Source organism: Bufo gargarizans, chromosome 1, assembly GCF_014858855.1.
Source record: "Bufo gargarizans isolate SCDJY-AF-19 chromosome 1, ASM1485885v1, whole genome shotgun sequence".
In the NCBI taxonomy this organism is placed as follows: domain Eukaryota; kingdom Metazoa; phylum Chordata; class Amphibia; order Anura; family Bufonidae; genus Bufo; species Bufo gargarizans.
The window spans coordinates 508878680-508889361 of NC_058080.1; the positions used below are offsets into that span (position 1 = coordinate 508878680).

Consider the following 10682-nt stretch of genomic DNA (forward strand, 5'->3'; position numbering starts at 1 on the left):
CAGGTGACTGCCAATTAATTATTTTAGCGATCTAATACCAAATGGCTGTTGCTCACATTGCTGTGAAGTTTTTGCCCGACTGTGTCTGCTGTGGGCTGGCTGTGCCATCTGACCTTACCATTCTGGCTAGGAGACAATGGGGCACAGTTACAAAGGTCCCCTACCACCTCACGCTATAAGATCCAGCTCTGTCATTGACCAGCAGACTAAGTCTATTTCAATGCTGCCAAGCAAGGAGAAAAAAATGAATTGTGGTTTCCCTTTTTTCATGAATAAGTATTTAATTGGTAACTGTTTATAATCTTTTACATTAAAGGGAACCTGTCACCGGGATTTTGTGTATAGAGCTGAGGACATGGGTTGCTAGATGGCCGCTAGCACATCCGCAATATCCAGTCCCCATAGCTCTGTGTGCTTTTATTGTGTAAAAAAAAAAAAAAATTTGATCCATATGCAAATTAACCTGAGATGTCTCCTGTACGTGAGATGAGTCAGGGACAGGACTCATCTCAGGTTAATTTGCATATGTATCAAATCTTTTTTTTGTTTTTTACACAATAAAAGCACACAGAGCTATGGGGACTGGATATTGCGGATGTGCTAGCGGCCATCTAGCAGCCCATGTTCTCAGCTCTATACACAAAATCCCGGTGACAGGTTCCCTTTAACTGTCTAAATTAAAAAAATATATATATGAAATTGCATGTTTCATAATTTATCACTGGCTTTTTAAATGGTAGCACCACGTTATGTCAGGTGTAATTAGAAAGGCATACCATGATCTAATAGTCAGGTGTAAGGCTTTATGTACACCCTTGACACTACTGTTGGAATGCAGGCTACGATTTGACCTCAGATACAAATGGACATGTTGTTCTGGCCTCCACCTACATAATTATACACGGCATACACCAGCAATATGCCATCATTAAGGTGGTACAGTAAACCTGTGTCTAAATATATCTGCATATAGACGCATGTTGAGGATGCCTCAGTTTGGTAAAGGAAATGGTAATTGTGGATTTTTTTTTTCATTTTCGCTAGCGTTCAGCTCGATCTGTGGAGGAGACTTTGTCACTCCCGGAAGAAGTTATTAGAAATCTCTCACATCCTCATCAGCAGCACATGTCTGCAGCCCATCCTTGAGCACAGGTAAATATGACGCTTTCCGCCTGCCTTTTTTCCTCTTCCATGGCACAAGATTAAGCCCCAGCCTCTGTTGTGTTTTTAGAACAGCAAATATTCAACCTTATGTGGAAGAATTCCTACAAATATTAACAAATCTGCTTCCCGAAAGAAGGTAAGGGTATTTCCAGTGTAAAAAATAAACTGATTCCGATACCAATTTTCTAAAAACATGTTGCATATATACGACAAGCATGCTCTATGAACTTGGAATAAGCCATGCTAATTCATGATAAATATTTAAAGCAAAATTGTCAGCTTAGAGGGGTTGTTCACCCAATGAGACCTTTCCTGCAGCATGGCCGGAGCCACAGTGCGAATCATACATGATCCTGCCATTGTGTTCCGGCTCTGCAGGTCCTGGGTCTTCCTGCGTTAGCTTCTGGTTTGGTGAGGGCCATGGGGCTGCTGCAGCCAGTGCCTGGCTGCAGTGGTAACATATCACCCATGCGTCATGTCACGCATGGGTGACATGTATATAAGGGAAGCTATTACAACAACAGGTCCTTAGTACTAGTGGCCAAATCGGTACACAACATTATTGTGCTGACTACCAGGAGTGCTAAAAGAATATAGTCGACTCATTGTTGTGTCCGGTGTATTCCTAAGGAGAGGGCTTGACCGGCACCTAGGGCATTGATGGTCAGGCTGCTGTATATGCACATATACACAGCAGCCTGTCAGTCAACGTGTTAGGGGTGGGTGAGGTCTCTTTCACGAGTACACCGGACTCTAAACTATGGGGGTCATTTATGAAGCACATTACTCCTGCAGGCGTAAATAAGGTTGTAGACCCCCTTTTTTTTAATGCCTGTGCCACAATATTTTGTGGCACAGGCGTTTATGCGCCACACCTGGGAGTGACGTGGTGTGGGTGGGACTTCGGCTCTGACAAATTTGCCATCTTTTATGCTTGGAAACGAGTAAAAGAGGAGTGAAGACTACTCCAGTCAGGGACTGCAGTAGATTTCACTGTAGACGCACTGACTGCTGGAGGTGCCTAATCTATGACGAGGCGTACGCAAAGGGGAAACAAAGACCCGTGTAAATGATCCCCTATGTGTCTGTTGTATTCCGTGAGCACTCCTAATAGCCAAAAGACTCAGTGTATATATTTTTTATTTATTTTTTTGTGCCTTATTGGTTACCAGTAGTACGGACCTGTAACGCGCCTTATCGGTTACCAGTAGTACGGACCTGTAACGCTAATATCTGCCCTTACACTTATACACTGTAATCTACCTATTAGCCATAACTTATCACTAGCTCCCTGTCTTGTTACTATAGGCTTACTATATAGAAACACCTATCATACCGTATTACCTCCTGACCCTATGCCCAGGAAAAGAATAGCAAGTGAGGACGGGAGATTTATCAAAACTGTTGGTTTAGTTTACCATAGCAACCAATCATGATTCCACCTTACATTTTTCAGAGCTCCTTTGGAAAATGAAAGAAGGAATCTGATTGGTTGCTATGGGCGACTAAGCCAGTTTTCTCTTGCACCAATTTTGATAAATCTCCCCCAGTGTGTCCCTATGCCCAGGCTGACACATGACATTCTCCTTTGTGACCTTTGTATAACTTACATCAGTATTAGGCCTCATGCACACGGCCGTTTTGGCGGCTCAGATGCGGACCAATTCACTTCAATGGGGCCGCAAAAGATGCGGACAGCACTCTGTGTGCTGTCCGCATCGGTTGCTCCGTTCCGTGGCCCCGCAAAAAAAGAATAGAACATGTCCTATTCTTGTCCGTTTTGCGGACAAGAATAGGCATTTCTACAATGGGCCGCCCGTTCTGTTCCGCAAATTGCGTAAGGCACACGGACGGCTTCCGTTTTTTGCGGACAGCAAAAAAAGGGAACGGTCGTGTGCATGCGGCCTTAGAATTATGAGACCATGTCAAAATAATATTGAATGATGTATTTTATTACTATGAGCATGTAATGTATAAATACTTCTGGTTTGCAGGTTTTTGTGTGACTATGACGAGCTGTTTCCAGTAGCGGATGACATGCACTTGCTACAACAAGTCTCCCCTTCTCTGTATCCTTTATGCACTGTCACAGTAGTGGAACTTTGTTTGTGCTTTTGCTTTCTGAGTTGTCCTTAACCCTATATCAGGGATGAAACTCGCAGCAGGTATTTGTTAAACGGCGTCCAGAGTGCATCGGCAGAAGCTCAGAGACCCAGGCCGCATTCTGTGCCACCATCTCAAACTCCTCCTGACAGAAGCATAGAAGGTGCACCTTCAGGCAGCGAACAAAGCTCTGGTTACCCAGAAGAACCTGCAGTGAGCATGCTGACTTCCAGACTACTTCTGTGACCTTTCGTTCTAGGTTCTCCACTATCCTGAAATAACTAATCAAGTATTTTGACTCAGTGTGCAGGTGCTACAGCTGCTCCATTTCCTAGCGGTGTCGAGCTGGACTCTCTAGTGTCTCAGGTGAAGGATTTGCTTCCTGATCTGGGTGAGGGCTTTATCTTAAGATGTCTTGAAGAATATGGACACAATCCCGAAGGAGTCATCAACCACCTGCTGGAGGAAAACTTGTCACCACATCTGCAGGAACTAGATCGTTCTATGCCCAGGTACTGTGAGATCTAACATGTCTTTTACTTTATGCATCTACCCAAGTAATATTAAAGGGGTTGTGTCCCACCTGACAGATATCACTATTATATCACTTTCACCAAATACCACCATTTATCAGAACTGCCTCTCTGCACTCTAGCAAATCTGTTTTCCTATTCAGTTGCTGTAGGATACATCCTGCATTGGGGCCTTGTAATGTAGGATGCGTCACTGGTAGGAACAAGGCCATGGTTAGTGTCACATGATCTGCTGATGTCAAGACACATCTCACTGCCCTAAGACATGGCAGCAGTCACACGACAAACCACGATTTGTCTACTTATATGGTATAGAAATTACAATAATATGGTCCAAACTTTAGCATTATTCTGTAAACCTGGCCCAATGCACAGGGTCGGATTGATTGTTTGGGCAAGTAGTTATTTTTTAAAAACAGCTTACTCAACGTGACTAGCTGAGTCTATGTTCCCCGGATGTTTTTAGGTAGCTTTTATACTGCAGCATGGCTCTATGTTTACATATCTGTTTATCTGTGCGATCACTTCCTGCCGCACTGTACTGTGGCTCCCAGCGCAGCGCGGCATCTCCCGGTTTCTACATTCTAACATTGTGTCCCTGCACCCGCCCCTCTCATACATATTCATGCCTCATGCACATTACACGGGAGGAGTTTTCTATGCTAACTAGCATAGCGATCTGCCTCCTTATAAAGCTCCATGCCCGGTGATGTCACCGGAGGGGCGGGGCTTAGCGCGATGCCGGCCGGCCTAGTTACCTCCACTCCATCCACTCTGCATAATTACTTAGGCTGCCAGTGACGTCACCGGGCTCCCTGAGCAGCGGAAGAGGAGGCTTTGCTCGCCTGCAAGGGACCCGATACTTCACTGAGAACAAGAAAACAGTCACTTCCGGCCAAGAATTTACTGGATGAAAACGGGGCTTGAGAAATATGTGCAAAAAGTAGTACATGCATGTTTGGAATGTGTAAGGCAGTCTAGTACTATTAGACCAATGTCCCCAATCCCGGACAGCCCCTTTAATGGTTAAATGATCTGTACGAATGATCTAAAATGCAGGGATTTGTTCAGTCATTTATATTACATTACCAGATACCATACATTCTTTACTTTGCAGACAGGAACAGGTGAATCCCTGCCCTCTTGTCGCCTCTCGGTCAAATGTTTTTGCAGATGATGAATTTGATGTCTTCAGTCGAGATGTTGTGGACACTTCAAAAATCTGGAAAGGAAGAAGGTAGAGAGTATTCATTATATTTATATAGATTCTTTTAAACAGCACATGCATTCTGCTGATTGTGCCAGAAAGAGCGCCTGTCAGCAAGATCAACCCTATTATACCAAGCATACTGCCTGGTAGGGTTGATTCTGCTGATCACAATGATACTTGTGTTGTGAAAATTGGTTGCAGCATTCCCCAAAAAATACTTTTATTCCCTACGTAAATTAGGGCATACAAGCACCAAGGGCCAGGGCCTAACACCTCTATGCACCTCAGCCTTAACCACATTCCTCTGTACACTGAAGCTCTCATTGTCATAAAAAAAAGTATTTTTTTCCCAAGAATGCCACAACAGCTTTTCACAAGACAGGTATCATTTTAATTATCAGGATCAACACTACCAGGCAGTTCCCTGGTTTGATAGGTTTGAGCCTTCTGAGAGGGGGCTTTAAGGGTATAGGTAATTGTTCTTAATACAGTTAAGGGTCCATTCAGACATCTGTAGTGTTTTGCGGTCCCCATATTGCGAACTGCAAAACATTGACGTCGCACATCACTAAATAGAGGATTCCTATTCTTGTCCGCAGCTGCAGGCAAGAATAGGTCATGCTCTATTTTTTGGCAGAGCCGCGGACCGGAAACGCGGATGCGGACAGCACAATGTGTGCTGTCCGAATATTTTCCTGCCCCATTGAAAATTAATGGGTCCACACCCATCAAGACCCATTCTACGGACGTCTGAATGGACCCTAAAGGGGTTGTCCCAAGATACAAATTTATCCCCATTCCTTTGGTATCTGCTTGGTCTGACCGCCGGGACTCCCACCAATCCTGAAAACGAGGGAACCCATATCCCCATATGAATGGAGCAGCAGATCAAGTGTGCGTGCTGCTTCTACATTCATTCTACATGGGATTGTCAGAGGTAGTCAAGAACAGCCATCTGCAATCTCCCGCAGCCGCATAAAGAAAGAATGGAGGATGGGTCCCCCATTCTTGGGATCCCAACTGATCAATTAGTTATCTGTTATCCAGTGGATAAGGGATTACTTGTAGTAACTGGAATACTCTTTTAAGAGATATAGTTGAAATGTGATATATATGATGTTTTGTAGTGCTGACCTGTTTTTATATATTCATGGAAGTAGCTTCAAAGTTTAACCCATGACAGTGATGAGACGAGCACTAAAAAATCCATTACCCCTGTGCAGGAAACACGAATCCGCAGCACAGATACTGTCAGATAAGAGCTCAATACTTGCACAGAAAGAGCGCTATTCCAACTATAGCATGGTTTCTGAAGAACACACTGTGGATGGCGACTACGATGATGAGTATGATGATACATATGATGGGAACCAGGTTGGAGCAAATGATGCAGATTCTGATGATGAGCTCATTAGCCGCAGGTCAGTACTGTCACCAGTATACATGCACCTTGCCAAGCATGTTTATGATTGTGCTGTGCTGCTGCATACTTAGACGCCCTACCTAACAGCGTATGTGTTCTTACTTTTATCATTTTATATCTTAGGCCCTTTACTATTCCTCGAGTACTCAGGTCTAAAGAGCAAGAAGAGGAAGAAGAGATTGAAGAGGAAGAAACCCAAGAACAAGCTGTTCGGGTATTACTAAGTGGATGGCATATTACCATATAGATCAGTCTTACCATATGTGCAACACATAGTAACAATGCCAGCAGTGGAACTGGTAACCTCAGTGTAGGTCTCCCCTAAACTCACCTTTACCAGAATTGTGCTGATCTAACAACGGACATGTGCCTTCCTGTATAAAGATAACTCGTATGAAGCACACTAATAAGGACCGTCTACATGGAATATTCATTAATAATATCATCACACGTTTGTTTAACTCTTTACAGGAAGCTGACACTGCATAGAAGCTTTTTTTTTTTTAAATCATTTTTAAAAGTGCATGCATGAATGTTACAGATCATCTACATCAGGGATGGCCAACCTGAGGCTCTCCAGCTGTTGCAAAACTACAACTCCCAGCATGCCCAGACTGCCTACAGTTATCAGCCTACAGCAAAGCATGGTGGGAGTTGTAGTTTTACAAAAGCTGGAGAGCCACAGGTTGGCCAGCCCTGATCTACATGGTTTGAGCTGTTTGTGCCACTCCATCGCCATTACCCTAGTGCAGGGATGGCCAACCTGCGGCTCTCCAGCTGTTGTAAAACTACAATTCCCACCATGCCCTTCTGTAGGCTGATAGCTATAGGCTGTCTGGGCATGCTGGGAGTTGTAGTTTTGCAACAGCTGGAGAGCCACAGGTTGGCCATCCCTGCCCTAGTGCTTCCCACTGTTCTTTGCGTACTTGGCTTCAGAGATAACATGTCTGTCTACCCACATGTCCACTGAAGCAATCACTTGCCTTACCAGTCCTGAGGCCAGTGATCAGCCGGTGATTGACTGTGGTGGTCCCGTGTGACAGGCATGTCATTGCTGCAGTCAAGTGAACAGAGCAGCAGCTTTGTAACGGCTGGGGATTTACCACGTAAGTAATGGGAAAGCCGTTTTATAATTGGAGGCTCGCTTTCATATATTGCTTCTTAGCTTGTTTTCTTTTACCATATTCTGCACTTTCTGACTGTGTAACTGGCACTGTGTTTTCCAGCACCCTGATCACTTTGTGCAGGACCCCGCAGTACTGAGAGAACGTGCTGAGGCAAGAAGAGCAAGTTACTTTGCAAGGAAAGGGTAAGCTTTGAAGATTGCGCGTTTGTCTGCTAGGCTATGTCATGATCATACAGCTGTGTACTAGTCTATTATATTGCATCTAAATATTTAAAGGGTTTGTCCCACATGATGCATGTCTGACTGCTGGGCACCAGTATCTAGATCAGCGGTCTTCAGCTTCAAATTCATCCTCACTACACCATTTTGAACGGAGTTGTGGTGCATGTGCAATGCCAATCAGAATCTACGGGGTGATGGAAAACAGTGCTTGGCCGTCTCCATCTGCTCCATAGACGCCAAATAGGGGATTGGTGGGAGACCTAAAGATCTGATATCCGTACTGTGTATAGGTAATGAATCTCCTTTGTGAGATGACCCCTTTAGAGGGCAGTCCCATTAGGACAACTTCTGTCCGTATGTTGTAGAAGGGGGTTCTTTGCTTGGGATCAAACTCTATTAGACAAAGACAACAGCCACGTCATAAAGCAACACTTCCTGCTCTGGAGGACTCCTATAATTTGATGCCGTGTAATACTACATTTCACCTGCAGCAGCCTGAAGTGTGTGGCTGCCTGCACGTTTCCCTATATCAGCGGATCTCCAGGGTTATCAACAACCTGATCGCTGGGACAGCTGCATTGTGAATGGTGGTTGTTTTGTTCAGACAGCACCTTTAAACGGGTTTTCTGAGAGTAGAATATTGATGATCTAGCCTCAGAACCTGCACTGCAACTTGCGCTGTGGCCTCCTCGCAGCATAGAAAGCACAGCGCAGTTCACAGCTGCTGTGCTTTTTATTGCAGCCCATGCCCATTCACTTGAAAGGGACTGAGCTGCACCTAGGCCATGTGACAGATAAACGTGACTCGCTGGCCTAATGAAGAGGCCAAGGTGCCTCTTCGAACATCTGTTGACAAAGGTGCCAAGAGTCGGACCCCCCACTGATTAGATGATGATCTATCCTGAGGATAGTTCATCACTATGTTACTCCCGGAAATCCCCTTTAAGAGTCCAATACACATAATAGTATATCTAAAGTCAGAACTTTTTTTGTTTTTTTTCCAGCATCCGACATGATAACAGTACGACTGTTGCTGGAACAACCCGGGGTCAAGGACAGAGCCGAGAAACGGTACAAGAGCGGAGAAAGAAAGAATCCAACAAAGGAGCCCGAGCAAACCACAACCGCAGGTTCATGTCAGATCGGAAGAGGAATAAAGGGATGATACCATCTTAATATTGCACTCTTTATAAGGAACTGCTGCTTAGTGACTGTATACTATTGCTTTTCGAGCAATAAATTCTTAAAATTTTGCACACAGTAGCATTTGACAAAAGCTTTTTTCTCGCTCTTATAATTGGGGGACACAGAAGACCATGGGTATAGCTGCTACTGCCACTAGGAGGCAACACTAGGCAAAAAAAAGTGTTAGCTCCTCCTCTCAGCTATACCCCTCCTGCAGACACTGAGCTAATCAGTTTTAGCTTAGTGTCTGTAGGAGGCAGAAATCTTTGCGCCCAGACGTCCCCCTTCTCCAGGAGCCTGCTGAGCTCCGCCCCCAGCCTCTCTGTCCGTGAAGAAGAAAATTAAATAAGTTACCCTGGCACTATCAAGTGCTGAGTGTGGTGTCTGTTGCAGAATTAACCCCCTCTAAGGTGGTGCATGTGCGCTCCCCTCATGCAGTTACTGACGCACTTCCCTGACACAAGTCCACTAGATGTTTTTCATGCAACCCTTTTCCACGGACACGCACTGGCGCTGTACATCCTGTCACGTTCCACCTTCCTTAGGCTACTTTCACACTAGCGTTTGGGTGTCCGCTTGTGAGCTCCGTTTGAAGGGGCTCACAAGCGGCCCCGAACGCATCCGTACTGCCCTAATGCATTCTGAGTGGATGCGGATCCGCTCAGAATGCATCAGTCTGGCAGCGTTCAGCCTCCGCTCAGCTCAGCAGGCGGACACCTGAACGCTGCTTTCAGCGTTCGGGTGTCCGCCTGGCCGTGCGGAGGCGTGCGGATCCGTCCAGACTTACAATGTAAGTCAATGGGGACGGATCCGTTTGAAGATGACACACTATGGCTCAATCTTCAAACGGATCTGTCCCCCATTGACTTTACATTGAAAGTCTGGACGGATCCGTCTGAGGCTACTTTCACACTTAGAAATTTTTTAACATTATAATGCAGACGGATCCGTACTGAACGGAGCCACCGTCTGCATTATATGAGCGGATCCGTCTCAGACGGATCCGCTCTGAACGCAAGTGCGAAAGTAGCCTTAAGTGGAGTAGTTGCACTACCACTGCATACTGTACAGGCTGTCGCATTACCCCCTCCATGGATACTGTACAACCTGTCGCATTACCCCCCTCCATAGGCGGTGTAATTGCACGACCACTAGATACTGTACAGCCTGTCGCATTACCCCCCTCAATAGGTGGCGTAATCGCACTTCATACTGTACAGGCTGTCGCATTACCCCCCTCCATGGATACTGTACAACCTGTCGCATTACACCCCTCAATAGGTGGCGTAATCGCACTACCACTGCATACAGTTCAGCCGGTCGCATTACCCCTCTTCCATAGGCGGCATAATTGCACGACCACTGGATACTGTACAGCCTGTCGCATTACCCCCTCCATAGGTGGTGTAATTGCACGACCACTGGATACTGTACAGCCTGTTGCATTACCCCCTCCATAGGCGGTGTAATTGCACGATCACTGGATACTGTACAGCCTGTTGCATTACCCCCCTCAATAGGTGGCATAATCGCACTACCACTTCATACTGTACAGCCGGTCGCTTTACCCCTCTCCATAGGCGGTGTAATTGCACGACCACTGGAAACTGCACAGCCGGTCGCAATACTCCCTTCCATAGGCGGAGTAATTGCTCCGTCACTGGATAGTATATCCTACGTTACCTACTCCCACAAGTTCAGTATTCACATGAACGG

The 10682-nt window shown here is 45.6% G+C and overlaps 1 protein-coding gene across 1 annotated transcript in view; it reads left to right on the forward strand.

The window, feature by feature from the left end:
- The window catches only part of ASCC2 (activating signal cointegrator 1 complex subunit 2), a 31086-nt gene extending 22045 nt beyond the window's left edge, over positions 1–9041 (forward strand). The window contains exons 10-19 of the mRNA XM_044288521.1: positions 1045–1152; positions 1232–1300; positions 3159–3233; positions 3312–3480; positions 3571–3779; positions 4918–5037; positions 6234–6431; positions 6557–6647; positions 7660–7742; positions 8786–9041. Coding sequence (XP_044144456.1) covers positions 1045–1152; positions 1232–1300; positions 3159–3233; positions 3312–3480; positions 3571–3779; positions 4918–5037; positions 6234–6431; positions 6557–6647; positions 7660–7742; positions 8786–8957 — 1294 coding nt within the window. The 3' untranslated portion in view covers positions 8958–9041. The remainder of the gene's footprint in view (positions 1–1044; positions 1153–1231; positions 1301–3158; positions 3234–3311; positions 3481–3570; positions 3780–4917; positions 5038–6233; positions 6432–6556; positions 6648–7659; positions 7743–8785) is intronic.
- Positions 9042–10682: the final 1641 nt, after the last annotated feature.